Consider the following 22169-nt stretch of genomic DNA (forward strand, 5'->3'; position numbering starts at 1 on the left):
CTTCTCCAGGGGATCTTCTCAGCCCAGAGACTGAACCCAGGTCTACCCCATTGCAGGCAGATTCTTTACCAGCTGAGCCACAAGAGAAGCCCCAATTATTAGGAAGCACTTATGAAACGGTTGTCGTTGCTTTAGGATTAGTTTTTGTGTATACTTTCCTTTTTGCTTATACACAAGAGTGAAGTAAGATTAAAATCTAAGTCCAAAAGAACCCCTTCAAAATGTATAGAGTAAAAATTCATGGTGATAAGAAAACACTCTGTCTGAATTTAAATGGTAACATTTTTCTTGGTGGTATACAAATAGTAACACAGCTTTCAGTCTAAGGGTCTCAGTATCAGAGAACCAGTGTGTGCTTTTGCCTTTCTTTAGTCTCACAGTGTTCTCTGCTAACTTGCCCCTCGATAGTCAACACAGAACTTCAGACATTCAAAATATTTATTCCTTCTTCAAGACTTCTCATCAGCTACCGCAATGACTAATAATTTCTTGCATGTAGGATTCCTAATTTTCATATCTGTGAGGGATTGTGCAAAGCATCACTAGATTAAAATATTTTTCAGTTCAGTTCAGTCACTCAGTCACGTCCAACTCTTTGCAACCCCATGGACTGCAGCACACCAGGCTTCCCTGTCCGTCACCAACTCCCAGAGTTTATTCAAACCCATGTCCATTGAGTCGGTGATGCCATCCAACCATCTCATCCTCTGTCGTCCCCTTCTCCTCCCACCGTTAATCTTTCCAGGCATCCGGGTCTTTTCAAATGAGTCAGTTCTTAGCATCAGGTGGCCAAAGTATTGGAGTTTCAGCTTCAGCATCAGTCTTTCCAATGAATATTCAGGACTGATTTCCTTTAGGATGGACTGGTTGGATCTTCATGCAGTGCAAGGGACTCTCAAGAGTCTTCTCCAACACCACAGTTAAAAAGCATCAATTCTTCAGCACTCAGCTTTCTTTATGGTCCAACTCTCACATCCATACATGACTATTTTTATGATGAAGTAAAATTATATCATTTTGGCTGGTATTTAGTATGTTATCAGTACAGATTTAGCTGTCACTTCAAAGTAACTCATCACCACATTCTCCACATCCAAATTTGTATCCAACATCCATACTTTCTACAGCTCTCAAACCCCTCTACCAGTTCTGACCTCTTTTGAACCCTACCTTTTCTCAGACTTCATTCATTCAACATATATTCATAAAGCAACTACTATGTTTGAGGCACTGTGACAGGCACTGTGGATGCAAGGATGACACACAGGAGGAGAGACATGCCTTTAGCCTTGCGTTTTCTATGTACTTGCTTTAAAAACAGACAAAAAACAGGTAAATACCCTGGAGTGTGACGAATCTCAGGGACAGTTACCTACATCAAGAGGAGCTACAATCAAATTCCCGCAGGTCCCATGTCCTGCATCTCAAATGTGCTGCTTCCCCAGCCCTACGCTTCACCTTCCTTCCTTCCGCAGAGCAAGACAAGTTTCTGCTCCTCTGGGGGTCCACCATCCCTTGTGGCTTGATCCCCTGCCTCCTGCTTCCTCTGACTCTACTGTCCCTTCTTTAGCTTCTCCCTCTTTCTTAGTTCCTTCCTGTTTCTTAAAGCCAGTCTGACCTCCTTTGAAAGAAAAAATTTTACTAATAAAACAATACATGAATTCAAGTATTCATTTATTAATTTCCAATAAGCACTTGTTGAAATTCCATTATATGCAAGGACTGGGTATTCAGATATAAACAAGAAAGAAATGGTCACTTCTCTCACTGATTTTATAGTAAAAGGGATGAATGTGGACCAAAACAAAGTCCAAAAGAAGTCAGAAGAATAAACCAAAAAATTAGTAAAAGAATTTCACATGTTGAAATTGGCAAAAAGTACAGAATAACCAGAGTAGATCAGCCAGGGTGACCAGGAAGGCCTCTCTCAAGAAAGAGTGATCTCAGGAGAGCTCCACAGGTGAGAAACACACAGTCAGGTGAAGACCAAGCAGAAGAGTGTTCTGAGCAGAGAAAATGTCATATGCAAAGGTCCTGTGCCAAATAAAAGTTTGGCTTGTTGGTGAGATGAAGGGACAGGGAGCCTGGGAGGGTGTGGCATGAGATGATGCTGGAGGGTGGCCAGGGACAGCTCACACTAGATTACATTCTGAGGGAAATGGGAACCCAGGGAAGAGTTTAAGCAGGGAAGAGACATGATCTGAATATAATTTGTATGCTAGACTGAGAGGTAGGGTTCTCTTTTACCCAGGACAGTTTCAGTTTACTCCTGCCATCCATGTATAGTCAACAATAAGGCCCTTTTCCTCAGTGGAAAGTGAATTGGTTTAGATGAAAAATTATACAGTCAACTTAAGCAGAGGGGAAAACCATGAAGATGTGGAGACTAGATAGACAGCTGTTGCAGAAACCCAGGTGAGAAATGGTGTGGCCAGGAGCATGGAGATGCATATGAGAGCAGGCTGACGGACTAGAGATGAATTTTGGAAGTTGAATCACAGGACTTGTTAGTGGACTGGGTGTGGGGTAAAGGGAAGAGAAGCATCAAGGACATGCCTCAATTTCTGGGCTGAGCAACAGAAGGAACAATGATGTCATCTACTGAAATGGAGAGGCCTGAGGGTGAAGAGTTCTGGAGGCAGATGAGAGTTCCCTTTGGGACACACCAAGTGTGAGATCTCTGGAAGCCATCCAAGCAGAGGTGTCTATAAACACAGATCTGGGAAATCAGGTTCTGAGCAGGGAGGTATCCTTTTCAGAGCCATCAGCATATAGATACTATTTGGTACACTTGTTGGGGAGAATATAGACACAAAAAGTGAAAAAAAAAAGTAAGAATCCAGAACCAAGTCTGAAGCACCCTTAGGGTTTGGGGAGATGAAAAGACTCAGCTAAGGAGATAAAGGAAATTAAAGGGAAACAAAAGTAGGGTAAACAAAAGCCAAGAGAGAACCTACCAGAAAGGAGGGAGAAGACAACTGTGCTGAGCATGTCTCAGAGCCTTCCTAGTATGAAAAAGGAACTTGTCAGTTAGCACCATGGAGGTCAGCGGTGACCAGAGCTGTTTTGCTGAGTGGTGGGGACAGAGGTCAGGCTGGTGTGGGTTCTAGTGTGAGTCAGAAGTGAGGAAGCAGAACATGCAGGTGAGCACACTTTCAAGTTTGAAGACAAAAGGAAGAGAAAAATGCTCAAGAGTGAGAACTAATGTGGACTGAAGTCTGGGTTTTCAATGTGGGAATTTATTAAGGAAGCAGATACCAAGGGTAAGGAGTCTGCAAGGCACTGTTCGCATGAGGAGAACAAGCTATGGTGTGTCTGTAACCAGTCAGGCATCTCTTGGGCACAAGGGCTCTCATGCTGGAGATCCGTGGAGGAGAGAGTCCCCGCCTCTGAAACTCTCGGTCTTAAAAACACATCCCTGCTCTCCTGGAGTCAGACACACCAGCCTGCAGTCCTGGCTGCTCACCTACTACAGGTGTGACCTGGAGCAAGGTCCAGATCACTTATCTCCAAGCCTCATTTCTTCAATTGAGACCTGCAAAGCCTTTCTGGTAAATCAAATAGCACGTGTAGAGTTAGAACATTTACAATGAAAGAAAATGACTCAGCTTCGCACACCCCAGCAGAGTTTGGCTCGCCATCAGTCTGTGCTTCTGAGGAGGCTTCTCTTAAACTGCATTGGAAGTGTGTATCCACATAACTGACATTCACCCTAGAAGTGAAAATAGCATTTTGTTTGACCCAAAGATAGTGAGGATAAAGGTAAGGGAAACTCATCTGAGAATGATTTCTTAGATAAAATGAGCTGAGACCAGTTAACAGTTGAGTCAGGGGTAGGCTCTGGTGTTGATGAGAAATAACTGGAGTCTAAGACGCAGTTTCCAGAACAGGTGTCATGGGACTCGTCTTCCCAAAGCAAATGTGCCTTCTTGATTTGGGAAGAGATCCCTGGGGATAAGGCCTGGCGTGAGGTGGGTCAGGATGCAACCAGCTGGGCAGTGGAGAGTCGGGACACAGAGAGGCCTGAGGCAGCAACACAGTGACTGGGGCGGAAGAAGTGGGGATGGGGCTGCCCAGGCGTGTGCCAGGGTCAGGCCCCAGCCACTGAGGAGCCCAGCGTGATGGCCAGTGCTCTCCCAGCGCAGGCTTACTCAGGAGGAGAAATGGGGTTCTGAGAGTCCCGGGGCTCAATGGGGTCGTGTGAGCACAGGGCAGGGTCCAGGTCGCCAGGGATTCCTGGGGCCCTGCGGTCACAGGCTCGTCCTCCCCAGAGCTTTAACTGTCCATATGGTGCCAGCAGGCCTTTCTCCCCAGAGTCTGACTCGAAGACTCCAGCTTCCATCAACATGTTCAGTTCCACAAACATTTATTGGGCACCTCTGGGTACCTGTCTCAGTTCCTGGGGTGACAGAGCTCAGTGACACTATTTCCCTGTTTTTGGAGAAGCATGGTGTGGCTCATAGCCTCGTCCCTCCAGAACAGAGGGAGCAGGATCAGTATTTCTTCGGCAGGCCCGCAGGTCTGAAGTGATCTGGGTCTTGGCCACTCCGGCCCCATTCCTCAGCTCTCCGGTTAGACACCTGGTCCTCCAACCCATAGCTGTCTCCAAGGTAAATCTGGTATAAGAATCCTTGAAGGTACTCCCCGACATTGCTGGAAGGAAGGGAGACAGGAGAATTTCAGCTGGGTCGCTTGAGACAGCTTTGTCCTCTGACTCCTTTCTCCTCTTGCAGACAGAGAAGTGTGTTTGAGAGGAGGCTAGAAAAGCCCATCCTCAGGACGGAGGGCTAAAATACACACCCTATTGGGCAAAGCCCTGGTTACTGGTTCTTCGAATACCCTGAATCAGGCTTCTTTAGTGACTCCTCGCTTTCTCCTTGGCAGTGAGGGGAGACACCTCCGCACCCATATCCTGCCCTGGCTCTGCTGGCCATGCAGGTGCCGAGAGCAGGGGCAGGAGGAAGATGGGCCACAGAGCCCCCTGACTCTCTGGAAACAGACAGGCGCCGCTCAGCGCCCTCAGGAGCCCCTGTTACCTGATTATTTTTGCAGCCCAGACACCGCCAGGGCCCCTTTGAGCAGCCTCGTAGTTCCCTCGAGCGCGGAAGTATCTGCCTGAATTCTGGACATTGGCATCTCTCATGTCCCAGTAGGCTCTCCACAAGTCTGAAGCCCCTGTCAGGAGACAAAACAACAACAGTAACATGGGGACATGTTGGTGAAGTCGGGGGATAAGAATTCTCCCCTACTTTTCAGATTTTGACTCTTGACAAAGTGATCCTTTGAAATCCTAGATTAAGATGCATAGTCCTTACTGTGGATCTGATCCCAGTGTAACTGTAAGAAGAGCCCTTTACAGTTCGATTGAATTGGGTGGGACTGTGGTGCTCTGGAAATGGCAACCCACTCCAGCATTCTTGCCTGGAGAATCCCAGGGAGGGAGGAGCCTGGTAGGCTGCAGTCTAGGGTCGCTAAGAGGCGGACACGACTGAGCGACTTCACTTTCACTTTTCACTTTCATGCATTGGAGAAGGAAATGGCAACCCACTTCAGTATTCTTGCCTGGAGAATCCCAGGGACAGGGGAGCCTGGTGGGCTGCCGTCCATGGGGTCGCACAGAGTTGGACACTACTAAAGCAACTTAGCAGCAGCAGCAGCAGCAAGGAATAAAATATTCTTTACTATGTGCAGAGAAACTTTGCAGTGGCCCCCCAAAACTCTTTTTAAAAACTGATATTCAGGATTTCCCTGGTGGTACAGGGATTGGAGTCCACCTGCCAACACAGGGGACACGGGTTTGATCTCTAGTCTGGGAGGATTTCACATTCCATGGAGCAACTACACACACCACATGCCTGAACTACTGAGCCCACGCTCTAGAGCCCACAAGCCACAGCTCCTGAGTCTGTGTGCCTGGAGCCTGTGCTCAGCAACAAGAGAAGCTGCCGCAATGAGAAGCCTGTGCTCTGCAATGAAGAGTAGCCCCTGCTCGCTGTAGAGAAAGCCCTCGTGCAACAGTGAAGGCCCGGCGCAACCAAAATAAGTAAATAACTTTTAAAAACTGATACTCAAATAAAACAGGTGAAGAACAAGGACCTACCATGCAGTACCTGCGTGTGTGTTCAGTAGTGTCCGATTCTTTGTGACCCTATGGACTGTAGCCCTGTGAACTGTAGCCCATCAGGCTCCTCCGTCCATGGGGTTTCCCAGGCAAGAATACTGGAGAGGGTTGCCACTTCCTCCTCCAGGGGATCTTCCCGAGCCAGGGATAGAACTTGCGTCTCTTGTGTCTCCTGCATTGGCAGGCAGATTCTTTACCACTGAGCCACCTGGGAAGTCCCACTATATAGCACAGGGGACTATATTCAATATACTGTAAAACCTATAATGGAAAAGAATCTGAAAAGGAATATATATACACACACACACTACTGAATCACTTTGCTGTATACCTGAAATACTGTAAATCAACTATACTTCAATAAAAATAAATAAAAATTTTTAAATGGAAATCTTTTTCTTAAAAAACCCAGTATTCAGAGAATACAATGAAAAAGAAAGAGAATAGCACATGAGTTCAAAATCAGAAAGATTGAATTTGTCAAATATCAAGACAAAAATTATAAAGAATTCAGTTGCAAAATTAATAGCATCATCTCCAGTCCTGCATAAGGATCTTAAATGTCAGCACTCCATTGTAACAATTAAAAACTGAACAGATTGAAAATGCAGCAACTCTTCTTGGATCCATAAGAGGGAGAGGACACAGGGCATAGCATTGCTTCCAAGGCTGGAGAGACGAACAGATCAGCATAGAGAAGGGAGGCTTTTTGGACCAGAAACTCAGGAGCAGAAACCGGTGAGCGAACCTGTGCTGAAGGTAGAAAGACCCAAACCAGAACTGACAAGTTGCAGGAGGTTCGGTGGAGACAACTCTGAGACTAAAACCTCCTGGGGGGCCCAGCTATTATTGGGCCCCATAATATTGTGACAGTTACCTTCAAGAGCTCAACCAGATTCTCACAGAAAATATTGTTTAAAAATTTCCAACCATTTCACGCCAGTCAGAATGGCTGCTATCCAAAAGTCTACAAGCAATAAATGCTAGAGCAGGTGTGGAGAAAAGGGAACCCTCTTACATTGTTGGTGGGAATGCAAACTAGTACAGCCACTATGGAGAACAGTGTGGGGATTCCTTGAAAAACTGGAAATAGAACTGCCATATGACCCAGCAATCCCACTGATGGGCATACACACTGAGGAAACCAGAATTGAAAGAGACACGTGTACCCCAATGTTCATTGCAGCACTGTTTATAATAGCCAGGACATGGAAGCAACCTAGATTTCCTCAGCAGACGAATGGATAAGAAAGCTGTGGTACATATACACAATGGAGTATTACTCAGCCATTAAAAAGAATACATTTGAATCAGTTCTAATGAGGTGGATGAAACTGGAGCCTATTATACAGAACGAAGTAAGCCAGAAGAGAAAAACACCAATACAGTATACTAATGCATATATATGGAATCTAGAAAGATGGTAATGATAACCGTGTATGCGAGACAGCAAAAGAGACACAGATGTATAGAACAGTCTTTTGGACTCTGTGGGAGAGGGCAAGGGTGGGATGATTTGGGAGAATGGCATTGAAACAAGTATATTATATGTGAAATGGATCGCCAGTCCAGGTTCAATGCATGAGACAGAGTGCTCAGGGCTGGTGCACTGGGATGACCCTGAGGGATGGGCTGGGGAGGGAGGTGGGAGGGGGGTTCAGGATGGCGAACACAAGTACACCCATAGTGGATCCATGTCAATGTATGGCAAAACCACTACAATACTGTAAAGTAATTAGCCTCCAATTAAAATAAATAAATTTATATTTTAAAAAATTTCCCTTGGGCTGCTCACAGGAGGAGAGGAAAAGGAACCATTTTGAAACATGCCAGAGTTCTCTGTTCTCAATAGGCCTCCCTCAGAAAACTCTGTATTATCAGAATCTAAGTGACCTGGGGAAAGGAAATAACCAGCTCCAGCCCACTCCTACCATCCTGCCCCAGTTGAAGGGTAGAAAAAGCCAGAAATACCTGTGAAGTTCACAGTCTAGAGCCACAGGCTCGTCAAAAAATACTGAGACCTCGTCATAGGACTGGGCTTCCCAGGCGGTGCTAGTGGTAAAGAACCCGCCTGACAGTGCAGGGGACATAAGAGACAGGGGTCGATCCCTGAGTCAGGAAGATCCCCTGGAGGAGGGCATGGCAACCCACTCCAGTGTTCTTGCCTATTAGAATCCATGGACAGAGGAGCCTGCAGGCTACAGTCCATGGGGTCGCAAAGAATCAGACACGACTGAAGCAACTTAGCACATGGCACACAGTAATGCTTCCCCAATCTCCAGATGACTAAAGGCAGCCTATTTAGAGCAGTTCCTTCTATCATGTACATCAAGTCTGGCTCTTAAGAAAAAATTACAAAGCATACCAAAAGGCAAACAACACAGTTAAAAGAGCCATGGAAGGCATTGGAACCAGGCCTGGTAGGGATGTTGGAATTACCAGACTGGGAATTTAAAACACCTATGATTAATACTCTAAGAGATCAAAAGACAAAGTAGTCAACATGCAAGAATGGATGGGTAATGTAAGCAGAGAGATAGAATTGCTAAGAAAGAAAAAACTAATGCTAGAGATGAAAAAAACATGGAAGCAACCTAGATGTCCATCAGCAGACGAATGGATAAGGAAGCTGTGGTACATATACACAATGGGGTATTACTCAGCCATTAAAAAGAATACATTTGAATCAGTTCTAATGAGGTGGATGAAACTGGAGCCTATTCTACAGAGTGAAGTAAGCCAGAAAGAAAAACACCAATACAGTATACTAACGCATATATATGAAATTTAGAAAGATGGTAACGATAACCCTGTATGCGAGACAGCAAAAGAGACACAGATGTATAGAACAGTCTTTTGGACTCTATGGGAGAGGGAGAGGGTGGGATGATTTGGGAGCATGGCATTGAAACATGTATAATGTCATATATGAAACAAATCGCCAGCCCAGGTTCGATACAGGATGCTTGGGGCTGGTGCACTGGGATGACTCAGAGGGATGGTACAGGGAGGGAGGTGGGAGGGGGGTTCAGGATGGGGAACATGTGTACGTCTGTGATGGATTCATGTTGATGTGTGGCAGAACCAATACAATATTGTAAAGTAAAAAAAAAATTTTTTTTAATTAGAAAAACACCATAACAGAAATAAGGAATGCATTCTGTTGGCTTATTGGCAGAATAGACATGGTTGAGAAAAGAATCTCCATGACACAAGATACCTCAATAAAATACTCAAAAATCAAAGGGCAGAGAATGAAGATTGCCAAAACCAGGACAGAATACACAAGCACCATGGGACAACGACAAAAGGTATAACATATGTGTGGGATAACCAGAAGGAAAGAAACAGAGAAAGAAAGACAGGAAATATTTCAAATGACAATGACCTAGAAGTCCCCAAATTAATGTCAGACATGAACCACAGACCCAGGAAGCTCAGAAAACACCAAGCAGAATGAAAAAAAGAAACCCTCAAAACCTCCCCTGCAAAAAATCTACACTTGGGCATATACAGAAAATCAATGATTTTTTTAAAAAAAATTCTGAAAGAAGTCAAAAGAAAACAAAAAATACCTATAGAAGAACAAAGACAAGAATTACATGACTTCTCCTTAGAACTCATGCAAACAAAAGAGAATAGAGTGAAATATTTAGTGCTGAGAGAAAAACCACCAACCTAAAATTCTTTACCCTGTGAAGTTATACTTTAAAAGTGAAGGAGAAAGAAAGACTTTCTCAAAAAAATTAAGGAAATTTGTTGGCAATAGACCTGCCTTGAAAGAAATGCTAAAAGATGTTCTTTAGAGAGAAGGAAAATAGTACAGGTCAGAACCTCAGATGTACATAAAAAAAGGAAGAGCACTGCCTTATGATCCAGCAATCCCACTGCTGGGCATACACACTGAGGAAACCAGAAGGGAAAGAGACACGTGTACCCCAATGTTCATCGCAGCACTGTTTATAATAGCCAGGACATGGAAGCAACCTAGATGTCCATGAGCAGATGAATGGATAAGAAAGCTGAGGTACATATACACAATGGAGTATTACTCAGCCATTAAAAAAATACATTTGAATCAGTTCTAATGAGATGGATGAAACTGGAACCTATTATACAGAGTGAAGTAAGCCAGAAAGAAAAACACCAATACAGTATACTAATGCATATATATGGAATTTAGAAAGATGGTAACAATAACCCTATGTATGAGACAGCAAAAGAGACACTGATGTATAGATCAGTCTTATGGACTCTGTGGGAGAGGGAGAGGGTGGGGAGATTTGGGAGAATGGCATTGAAACATGTATAATATCATGTATGAAATGAGTCGCCAGTCCAGGTTCGTTGCACGATACTGGATGCTTGGGGCTGGTGCACTGGGACGACCCAGAGGGAGGGTATGGGGAGGGAGGAGGGAGGAGGGTTCAGGATGGGGAACACAGGTATACCTGTGGCGGATTCATTTTGATATTTGGCAAAACTAATACAATATTGTAAAGTTTAAAAATAAAATAAAATTAAAAAAAAAAGGAAGATCATTGAAGAAGAAATACTGAAAATAAAACAAAATTAAGAACAATACATGCAGATCAAAGTATTGCAACAATTGACCACATAATTTTCTTGTTTTAACAAGTAGCCAATAAGCTTCATTTCCCATCAAGAATGGCAGGTTGGGGGCTTCCCTGGTGGTCCAGTGGTTAGGAATCTGCCTGCCAATGCAGGGGACACATTGTCCCCACAAGTATCCCTGGTCCGGGGAGATCCCACATACCTCAGAGCAACTAAGCCCCTGTGTCACAATTACGGAAGCATATGCACCTACAGCCTGCACTCTGCAACAAGAGAAGCCACCACCACGAGAAAACCTGCACACTGCAGCAAAGAGGAGCCCCCCACCCCTCACCACAGCTAGAGAAAGCCCGTACAGCAACAAAGACCCATCACAGCCAAAATAAGTAAACCAATAAATCTTTAAGAATAATTATAAAAGAATGGCAGATTAGGTTTGTTTCCTGGCTTTATCTCAGTCCTAGCACGGCAGATCAGTGGGAATTTGCTCTTTTTATTGTGTGGATAGGCATTAGGGCTTGATTTCCATGAGCTCTGCCTTGCAACCATTGGCCGTTTGCTTGGGTACAGGATGGGATCTTCCTTCCAAGCACAGGTCTTCTTTTTCCCAGGCACCCTCTCTCCCCAGAGTAGGGCATGATGTTTATTCAGCTCACCCTTTCCCTGGACATTTCACCCTTGGGGACATACCAAGTTCACAGGTAAACTTCAAGACTGGAAAAATTTGAATTATGAATCCCCACAAGTATTCTTGCCCAGGAAATCCCATGGACAGGGGAACCTGGCAGGCTGCAGTCCATGCGGTTGCAAAAGAGTTGGAGATGACTTAGCAACTAAACAGCAACAAGGAGCTCACCCCTTGGAAGTCCTGGCTGCCTTGGAAGTCCTACTTGCTGCCCACTACCAGCAAGGACAGGCTGGGTTGAAAGCATCTTTGACCTGGGGTCTGGAGAAGCCCGTGGTGGGTGCTGAGTCAGATCAGCATGGAAGGAGAAACCCTCCAGCTCTCACCCATTTGTGGTTTTTCAAAGGAGTAGCCACATCTGACAGGTGTGTGGTGTGTGGCCTCTGCTCAGAGTGAATCCTGGGGTCAGCTGGGTGTGCCCTTCATCCTCTGGGGCTCTTACCTTGCACAGCCTCCTTGAAGAATGAATACCAGCTGTCACCGGTGACTCCCATGATCAAGGTACAGAAAAGAATGCCTATTAAAAGCTTCATTGTGCTGATGTGAAAGAAAGAGAAGGTCAGAGATGCACAACTATGGTATATAAGATAGACATATGTTTTGCGATTTTGAATTTCAAAGATAGCTTAGTTCCCAATTCCCATTTACTCTTTTTAGAATTATTACTATAGGAAAACTTGAAATAGGTTTTAGGAAGAAGCATAAACCCTTAATTCTCAGTCCAGATCTCTAGAAAGACTAAGAGGGTTCTACCAGTGTTTTATTTGTTCGTGGCCAATCTGTCATCCAGTAAAGAAGAATAAAGTAGATTCATAACCTTTCCTGAGGTCCTGCTCTGCCCAGCAGACCCAATAATGAGTAGAAAACACTTCTCCCCAACTGAAATTTATCAATTATGGGAGAAAAGGCTCTCCAAAGAGAAAAACAACAGAATTACTCCCCAGAAGAGAGTCTCACCTGTGTCCTTTCTCCAGCTGAAATTCAGTAGTTGGTATCTCTCCTGACTTTGGTATTAGTGGGCAGAGAGGTCTTAAATCCAGTGTGCATTGATGATGTCCCTCTTGCTCAATTCTTCTGTGTAAACAAATTAGCATATTGAATAATAGTATTTTCCTTATTCTCAAGCAGCTTTTTTCAAATGAGTCATTCAAGACATTTGTGTTCTGGCAGTTTTTCCTAATTGACTTATTCTATTTTTAGTCGTATTTGAACAGAAGAGAGTTGTATTTGAAGAATCAAGTGTGGGAGGACATGGGTTCTTCTCCACTTTACTCCCTTCTCATCCCTGTTTGGAAAAGGATCTCCCCCCACCCCCAACAAGATTACACATCGGTATTATGCTGTTAAGAGGTGATCAATATGATTAGCAAAGGAAATGTTTACTTCTCTCTTGGGATTTCTGTCAAAGGTATGTGAGGACACAGGACAAGCAAGATTTGTCAACTCCACCAGCAATGATATGAGGTAATGATTAATGATTCTGGGAGAACAGAAGGAACGGCATGAAGTAGGGTTTCTAGGCAGTACCCTCGATACAGATTAAAACAAAAAAAACAAAAAGATCTCTCTGTGTGTGTGTGTGTGTGTGTACATCCCTTTCATACAAATATACATTGTTTTGTACTCTTTTAACTTAATATATCTTGGAGGTCCTCCGGGGGTTTTTGCTTTTTAAAAAAAAAATAGCTACACAGCATTCTATTGTATGGATGGACCACAATTTATACAACACTGATGGCCATTTTGGATGTTTCTAGTCTTCTGTTAATGCAAATAACCATGAACTTTTAACTCTGTGTGTGTGCATATATATACACACACACACACATGTATATATGATAAATTTCTAAAAAAGGAATTATAGGGGGAAAGTGTGGCTCTTTACATTTATTTATATATGTTGCAAATTGCCTTCTGTCAGTAGCTCTATAAATCTTCAGTCCCACCAGAAATGTCCCACAGCATCTCCCAAACAACCCTCTATCAAACTTTTTGGTCTTTGAAATTTTGGTAAATAAAATATAATTCAGTGTAATTTAATTTGCATTTCTATTGTTATGAGTTTGGTTTCACAGTTTTTCCTCTGTATAAGAACCATTTGTATTTTCTAGCAAATGTGAATTCATTTCTTGTATTTTAATATTTGTATTGGTTTGTTGGATTTTTTTATCAATTTGTAAGAACTTTTTTATATAGAAAAAATTAGAACTTTATGAGTAACAAACACTTTCCCAGCTTATTATTTACCCTTTGATTATGGTTGCTCATGTTTACCAAAACTTTCCTTATATTCTTGTCTTTTTTTTAGTCTTTTCTTTAGTTTCTTCTGAATTTTGTCCTATAGCTAGAGAGGCTTTCCCTGCTTTGATTTATAAAATAATTTTTCCGTGTGTTCTCTATGAATTATATATTTTATTATTTATTTAAAACTATTTAGTACATTTGGAACTTGACCTAACATCATTTGGAAAGTATATTTTCAATTTCATTTTAAGATGGCCACCCAGTTGTCTCAATCCCATCCATTGACTAGTCCCTGTTTTACCCATTAGTTTGACAGGCAACCTTTAAAGCTAAATTACCATATACACTTGTGTCTAATTCTGAGTTGCGAGAATCAAGTTTTCTATGTTTAGGTCAGTACTGTCTCGTTCTATTTATTGAGGCTTTATTCAATGCACTAAATGCCTTTATCATTCTTCCTTTTCAGAGGAAGTAGTTGGGATTTACTTTCTATAATTTTTTAAACTTATTTTTGTATCCAGAAGCACAGCTGATTGATTAAACAATGTTCGTGGCTCATGCACCTGTCCCAGTGCTCTCCTTGACTGTGGCGATGTTTTAGCCGGTGTCTGGGGTGTCCAGGAGTCCCATTCCACAGCTATATTCTCTCTTAAACCCACTCCACTTGGTCCTTCGGACCACTCTTCACTGCAGCCACCTTGGTGAGGTTGGCAAGGATTCCATTCTGCTGATCCAAAGGTCATTCTCTCCACTACTTGGGAGCATCTGACACGGCTGATCAATAACTGTGTCCACTGGGATTCAGGAATGCCACACTCTCCTGGTCTCCTTCCGTCCACAAAAGCTGTTCCTCCTCAGTGTTTTTGTTGGCTCCTCCTCCTCCAGACTTCTAACAGATGCAGACCCTTTGCTGCACCTTCACCTCTTCTCTTCTCAGCCTTTATTCACATTCTGAGGGAGCTCAGCCAGGCCTTTGAGTGTAAGCTCCAAAAGGCCAGGATCTTACTTTGATTGCTCTTCACACGAAAAATCCACTGTTTCAAACAATGCCTGGGACGCAACAAGTACTTATTAAATATTTGCTGAATGAATGCATGGAAGAACTTATTTGAATGTATGAAATAGTTCCTAATTCAAATCACATGTTTAAAAATGATAAGTAGTTCAATACGGCTACAGGATGAATTGAAGTCATAGGACATAAGACTGAAAAGACTGGACACACAGACTATCTTGTCTAAAAAAATAGCAAATATTGTGAATTGGAGGAAGAAAAAAGACATGTTATGTATGCTGCAGTCTTCACATTTCATAAAGGGAGCCTCATTATCCAGTTGTTAATATCGGTAAATTTAAAAATAGCAATATAATTCAACTATTCAAAGTTAATGATACTTGAAAGTAGTAAGAAGAATGGAAAGTACAACAAATGGTGGCCTCTAGAGAGTGGGATTTGGGAAGACTCCCCTTTGCATACATTTCCCAATCATTCTGAAACAATGCATTACTGCTATGATAGAGAAAACAAAAAAATGGGGTCAGGCCATGGTGAACTTTCAATCATCCTACGATAGACTGTATCCTCTAGTTATAAATCCTCACCTTGCATGTTCACATTGATTGACATTGCTACCCAGGCTTATAGTTGTCAATGACATGTTCCAGAACAGCAATGACTCACTGGAAAGTGGACCAGGTGGGGCAGGATGAAGTGAGTGGAAGTGGGGCAAATGCAGAGAAATGTCTCAATGAGGGATCACATCTCAAACAGCTCTGGTCTCTGAATGGCTCACAAGCCCTCTACAGGAAATCACAAGTCTGTCCAGCATCTTGAAAATCTTGCTTGGTCTCCACTCCAGCTCCTGAACACATCTTCCAGTTTAGAGGACAAAGATGAGTCCTCTGGCTTCGCTCAATCCCTGAGAGGCTCTCCCCCTTCAGCACAGGCGGAGGTCAGCTCTCCCCCTCTGGCCAGAAGAATGGAAGAAAGATAAGGATGTATCCCAAGAACAGTCTTATTTCCAAAGCCAGTCCTGGGTTTTGCTCTAAGTTTCCATGTCTCTGTTTCACATTGTGATGCTACATGCTGAGGGTCATGGTGTTTCCTTCATCTAAAAGCAGGAGACATGGAGCTCTCTACTAGCATCTCTGCATGCTGGCAGCTCCGATGGTGGAAGATCCAAATGGGGTCAACCAGGACCTTTCTCTCTTCTGATTCATCTCCACTCTCCCCTTGATTCCAACCATTCAGATCTGCTGTCTTGGAGAGAATGTTGCCTCTTATGTTAATTTAGGGAACAAGGTCACACACAGGCATTGCTTCCTGGAGCTGGACTGCTGGTACCCAGATTCCATTGTTTCCTGGCTTTTCAAAGTTTTATTCTGTTGTGGATCTGGCAGAGTCCCAGGAGGAAACAGCCCAAACTGGAATAATTGAGGAGTGTTGCATGAGGGGGCTAATTGCAGAGACAGGCAGGGGTTAGGGAAAGTGACAATGCATGGAGAAGCCCCCTAAGGCAAGCAGTCGTGAAACATTTCCACCTCGAGGCTTAAAGGGACCAAGGAAGGAGCAGTTGGCCAGAGAGTGTGTAACAGAAGAGGAGAACAGGTATTGGGGGCGTATTTGAAGAAAATCCTTACGTGAAGATTTTTCTCGGGCGCTCCTCACAAATAATGAATGGTGAAGCAGGGAACAGTAGGAAAGCCTGGGACAGGGCTGCAGGAGACGGAGTGGTGTTGGGCCTGCTCTTTGCAGTGACATCCCAGGAACATCCTTTGACCCCTTAGGTCTCAGCTTCTTCCTCTATGAAATGAGGCTATGACAACAGACAATCTTTAAGGAACATGCTAGATGCCAGGGATACAATAGTGAACAACAATGGGAGAGACTCAGTCCTTATGGAGCTTCCAGTTTGGACTATATACATATATATATGTATATATATATATGTATATATATAGAAAGAAATATATACAAAGAAAATAGATTCACAAACCTTTAAGTGCCCTAAGCAGGGATGGCTTAGGTTCTGGTTCCCCACCAACATCCTTCCATGGTCAGTGTCAGGGCTGTGGGATCTTGCTTCTCTAAGAGAGGGAAACACGGATGATTCTGCCCTTGATTTCTCTCTGGGCCATAGCAGAGGACATGTCCTCTTCCCGCTTGGAGGTCTCCTGCCCCTGTGAGTCCTCTGGATTCCAGAGCCTTTGTGAAGCAAGAAAGGGCTTCTGCATTCTGCTGTCTGTTCCTAAATGAGTTCCACTCACATCTTGCGTTCTCTGTTTGACGGGCTTCTCTACCTCTGTGTTTCGGAGTTTGCTTATATTAGTCAATTTTAGTTTTGGTTTTGGTTTTTTTAGGCCACAATATTGAGTGCCACCTTGGATTTACTTTGGGAGTCACTGCTCTGCTTTTCAGCACATCCACATGTAATCAGCACCACAGCAGTGGTGGGTCTGGAGGGCTGATCAAAATTGTAGACCCTAAGGAGCCCTATTGGGTTCAGATTCACCCTGTGTGAGACCAGGAGCAAAACATTCGTCTTTATTGTGCTTCATTCCATCCTCTGTAAAATGGGAACAATATTAGTTCTTACCTCAATAGGGCTCTTCAGAGGAGTAAAGGAGACCATACCTGATAAACTCTCTATCAGCTCTCCCACCCCTAGAGGTGAGCTAGTGCTCTTTCTCAGTGAATTCTGCAGCAGCGTCTCTACATTCCAAGCCCTGCAGCTTTTTTACTTCCCCTCATAGACTCACAGACCCATCCTGCACAAAAGCTCACTCAGCAAACCAAACTCTCCCAGTGATCCCCCAGGATAGAAAATGGAGTGGGTTTCTGCTGCTCATACCCTGCACCCCACTTCCCAGTCCCCCCAGACATCGCCAAACTTGAAATTCCTCTTTTTAGTGGCCCTCTGACCTTGCCTCATTTACTCTTCCTCCACTGTATGCAGCTCAGCCCTAAATCCTACCCTTAAATTATGCACTGAAATGATTCTAGGTGCTCAACAAAGCCTTGTAGAGTCCTCACTTCGAAGGCACCTCAGTGATCAATGTAGGTTATTTGGGCAGAATGTCATTCTAAACACACACAGCTCTCCACAGGAATGAGATCTTCATCATGTTACAAATGTGTGTCCTAATGCCTTTATTTGTACATCTATACTAATTTATATTCCAAATCCTCAACTTCACTGGGCTCCTCCATTCATTTATTCAGAAAAGGCAATGGCACCCCACTCCAGTACTCTTGCCTGGAAAATCCCATGGACAGAGGAGCCTGGTAGGCTGCAAGTCCATGGGGTCGCTAAGAGTCAGACACGACTGAGCAAATTCACTTTCACTTTCCACTTTCCACTTTCCTCTTTCCTGCATTGGAGAAGGAAATGGCAACCCACTCCAGTGTTCTTGCCTGGAGATCCCAGGGATGGGGAGCCTGGTGGGCTGCAGTCCATGAGATCGCTGAGAGTCGGACATGACTGAGCGACTTCACTTTCACTTTCCACTTTCCTGCACTGGAGAAGGAAATGGCAACCCACTCCAGTGTTCTTGCCTGGAGATCCCAGGGACGGGGAGCCTGATGGGCTGCAGTCCATGAGATTGCTGAGAGTCGGACACGACTGAGCGACTTCACTTTCACTTTTCACTTTCCTGCATTGGAGAAGGAAATGGCAACCCACTCCAATGCTCTTGCCTGGAGATTCCAGGGATGGGGGAGCCTGGTGGGCTGCCATCTATGGGGTCACACAGAGTCGGACACGACTGAAGTGACCTAGCAGCACTAGCAGCAGCATTCATTTATTCATTCACACACTGAATGAATACTTATTGAGAACACACTGTGGGAATATAAAAAGCTCCCCTGTCTTCATGGAGCTGACACACTGAGCCACTGCTGACCCACCTGGCCTGGCCACCCTCGCACCTCTCCTAGCAAGAGATCACATGCGTCTCATGTCCCTAAAGCACAGTCTTCTTTCTCCCCAGTGGATGGGCCTCTCTCAGTCATGAGGGTGGCCTGCAGTCACTCTACGTCCTCTTGACTTCATGCACCGGGGAGGAAACTTCTGGCCCAGGACAGAAGTAATGATCTGACCCAACGCCCTCTCCTGGGCTCTCAGATTCTATCCCAGACATTTACCTGTCCTCTTCAGGAAATTCTGGGGACTTTGCATAACCTCTGGGCAGTGAGTTCTGGTGGGGGTGGGGCTCCATAACACTCCCATGTCAATGGAGGGTTCATGTTATAGTAGAGAAAGCCCAGGCATTTGACTCAGAGAGAACTGGATTTGAATCCAAGTTCCAGGTTTCCATGGCTATACAGATTTCAGTAAGTACCTTAATCTCTGCAAACCTCTGGTTCTCTCCTCTGTGACACAGGGACAGTCACTCCCACCTAGCAGGGTGGCCTTGAGAGTAAATGATCACACAGCAGGTGCTCACGTCTTGTTTGTGTTCCCAGGGGCACAGTGTAGGGTTTCTGAGCTTGGATCCAGTCATCCCAGCCTAGGGGACCAAAACCACAGCAACGAATGGGAGTGACCAGGCCCTTCATCAAACCCTAGACATGCAGATCCCGACCCTGACCTTGCTGCCCTCATATCCGCCCTGGTCCTGGCATGAAACACCATTGTGCCCTGGCTCCTGGGCTTCTGTGTGCACAGGAAAGCCTTCCCCTCTACATCCTCAACCAGGCAGGGCTGGTTTCCTCTCCCTCACCTTCCAGACTGCACATTTCCTGGAGACACTCCTCACTTCCTTCCACTCTGTCTCCAGCTCCATCGCCAACTGCTTCACCGCTGGGCCTGCTACCTCAAGGGCCTGACCTTGCTCAGCACCATTAGCCCTGAGCGCTGCTTGTCCATCCTGGGCCCCATCTGGTACCACTGCTGGTGCTCAAGACACACATCAGCTCTCAAATGTGCCAGCCCTGGGCCCTGTGGCTGCTGCTGAATCTTCTGGAAGAGAAATATTGTGGCTTCCTTTTAGGGATTTTGACTGTGATTGGTGTCCAGTATTTGATTTCATCATTGCTGGGTAACTGATTTTCTTATTGGTGGTTCTTGCTAGCTCCAGCCTGGCCCTGCTGGTCAGAATCCTCTGTGAGTCCCAGCAGCTGCAGCTGACCAGGCTGTGCGTGGTCATCCTACTCAGAGTGCTGGTCTTCCTCCTCAGCAGCCTGCATTTTGGCATCCAAAGTTTTCTGCTGTACCAGTTTCAGGAGGATTTCAACATGTCCTTACATTATTTTAAGACAGGGATGGTCCTGTTTATAGCAGTGCCATCTCTATCATTTGCTTTTTTGTTGACTCCTTTAAGCATCAGAGGCAGGGGCGGCTGGCCCTCAAGTTGGCTTTTCTGAGGGTTTTGGACGACACAGCTGAGGTGAAGAAAAGCGGAGGGAGCCTTCCTCAGGAAACCAGGGCAGTGTCAGTAGTTCCATGTAGCGATTCTGTATTAACCAGGGTTCAGTCAGAGAAGTAGTACTTACAGAAGATTCTCTGTATCACTGTGTAAATATGTACATATATTTGATCGGACACAGTTGTAGGTTCTGGTTAGACTGTCTCTGTAAGGCTGTTGCCTGTTTGTCTGATGCTAGAGCTTGAAGCCCACAGGACAAGCCAGAACTCAGGAGCATGACATAAAGCCCATGAGAACCAGCCAGAACTTGTGTCAGTCTCTCTCAGCACCTGCGGTTTTCCTGGTCTGCGGAGGTTGGCTCCCTTCCTATGGAGCTGACCACCACCTGGTCCAGGAGTCAGAGAAGCCGCAGGAGTGTCAGGGGAAGGTGGAGCAGCTGTAGGCCCAGCAGCTGCCTTGTGCCAATGAGATGAACCGAGAGAGAAGCCACAACGCTCATGAACGTCCTGGTCCCCCAGCACTGACCTTCCACACATAGACACAGCAGGACTGCTGCTTCCTTTCCAACCGCCGCATCTTGTGCAAACTGGCTCTTGATGCCCACTTTACGTAGAAGCATAAAGAGAAAGGTGTTGTGGGAAACATTATTTAGCCTAACCAAACTGACACATCAACTTCAGACCCATCACAGTCCACTCCCTGTCAACTCAGCATCAGTAACCACCTCCCTAACCCATAGCTAATTCCGAATAAAGACAATAGCAAAGTCAAGCTTCCCGTACATGATGTACTTATTCCATATACATCTGAAACATACCAACCTTTTTCCACAAAGAGGATAAAGTCTCTTTTTGCTTTTCTAATATATTATGCTTATTCTTTTTCTAGTGAGTTATTCTCCCTTTTTGAAATCCTATAACTTAAACACTGAGCTATACAGTTAACTGTTGTTAGTACATGGACAGAGGAGCCTGGTAGGCTGCAGTCCATGGGATCGCTGAGGGTCGGACACGACTGAGCAACTTCACTTTCACTTTTCACTTTCATGCATTGGAGAAGGAAATGGCAACCCACTCCAGTGTTCTTGCCTGGAGAATCCCAGGGATGGGGGAGCCTGGTGGGCTGCCGTCTATGGGGTCGCACAGGGTCAGACACGACTGAAGCCACTTAGCAGCAGCAGCAGCAGCAGTACATATTCTGTATGATGATAAAGGAATAGATGAGAAGAAGAAAAATATTTGTGAAATATATATGTATATAAACATTCACATTACAAAAATACTCACAATAGACAATCCTTTCCAACTGGTCACATGGCTGCTGTTGCTGTGAACATATACCTTCTCCTACCAACTATTCCATCTAACCTTTGCACCTCACCTTTGCCTACAGGGGTAACTGCAATCTGTATTTCAGAATGGTCTGGGTCATCACAGTCTTCTTACATGGGTGTTGTCCCCTTCCGTGACTTTTGCTCACAAGGCCTGTTGGTGATATAATCACAGGGCAGAGGATAGACTCTGCTTTGAGGTCATAGAGACGTGGTTTTGTATACCAACTTTGGCCCTATCAGTGTGGTCAATTTTCTTAAGACAGCCATCATCCTGATAATGATTAAGTGGGACAATGCCTGTTAAACCAAGTGCAGTGTCTGAAGGATTACCTTATCCAGGGGGCTTCCCCCCATCCGCAGGGGAACTTTGCCAATTCTGGGGTCCAGGACTGCTTCCACTTTTGAAGAAATCCACTTCAAGCAGAAGGTGGAAAGCAGTACAGGAAAAGTGTAAATGTTTGGCCACTGCATTCAACCAAAAGGACAAATTTAAATGTTTCTGACAACTCTTTCCTTAAATGTCCCACAATTTCCATCTCAAAACAACTAAAAGAATTAAAATTCAGTCTGAAAGTAAAAGTGAAAGTGAAGTCGCTCAGTCGTGTCCGACTCTTTACGGCCCCATGGACTGTAGCCCACCAGGCTCCTCTGTCCATGGGATTTTCCAGGCAAGAGTACTGGAGTGGGTGGCCATTTCCTTTTCCAGGGGATCTTCCCAACCCAGGGATCGAACCCGGGTCTCTCACTTCACAGGGAGATGCTTTAACCCCTGAGCTACCAGGGAAGCTCAAAATTCAATCTACTCCCCAAAAAGGGAATCATCCCTAATTTTGACAAGAAATATT

At 44.7% G+C, this 22169-nt stretch overlaps 1 protein-coding gene and 1 pseudogene across 1 annotated transcript; one reads left to right on the top strand and one right to left on the bottom strand.

The window, feature by feature from the left end:
- Positions 1 to 1657: 1657 nt before the first annotated feature.
- LOC113885877 (serum amyloid A-4 protein) lies at positions 1658 to 12670 on the bottom strand. The gene is made up of 4 exons (XM_027531639.1): positions 12339 to 12670; positions 11824 to 11918; positions 5037 to 5175; positions 1658 to 4653 (listed from the first exon to the last, which is right to left on the bottom strand). The coding sequence occupies exons 1-4, from the start codon at positions 12473 to 12475 to the stop codon at positions 4494 to 4496; spliced, it is 531 nt and encodes a 176-aa protein (XP_027387440.1). The 5' UTR covers positions 12476 to 12670; the 3' UTR covers positions 1658 to 4493.
- Positions 12671 to 19047: 6377 nt separating this feature from the next.
- Positions 19048 to 20294, top strand: LOC113886058 (annotated as a pseudogene).
- Positions 20295 to 22169: the final 1875 nt, after the last annotated feature.

The sequence above is a fragment of the Bos indicus x Bos taurus genome, chromosome 29, assembly GCF_003369695.1.
Source record: "Bos indicus x Bos taurus breed Angus x Brahman F1 hybrid chromosome 29, Bos_hybrid_MaternalHap_v2.0, whole genome shotgun sequence".
NCBI classification, from domain to species: domain Eukaryota; kingdom Metazoa; phylum Chordata; class Mammalia; order Artiodactyla; family Bovidae; genus Bos; species Bos indicus x Bos taurus.

Coding starts and splice junctions, on each gene's coding strand:
- LOC113885877 (XM_027531639.1), bottom strand. CDS start 12,475: ATGCTAATTTGTTTACACAGAAGAATTGAGCAAGAGGGACATCATCAA. Junction 11,919..12,338: donor CAGCTGGAGAAAGGACACAG/GTGAGACTCTCT, acceptor CTTTCACATCAG/CACAATGAAGCTTTTAATAG. Junction 5,176..11,823: donor CTTCAAGGAGGCTGTGCAAG/GTAAGAGCCCCA, acceptor GTCTCCTGACAG/GGGCTTCAGACTTGTGGAGA.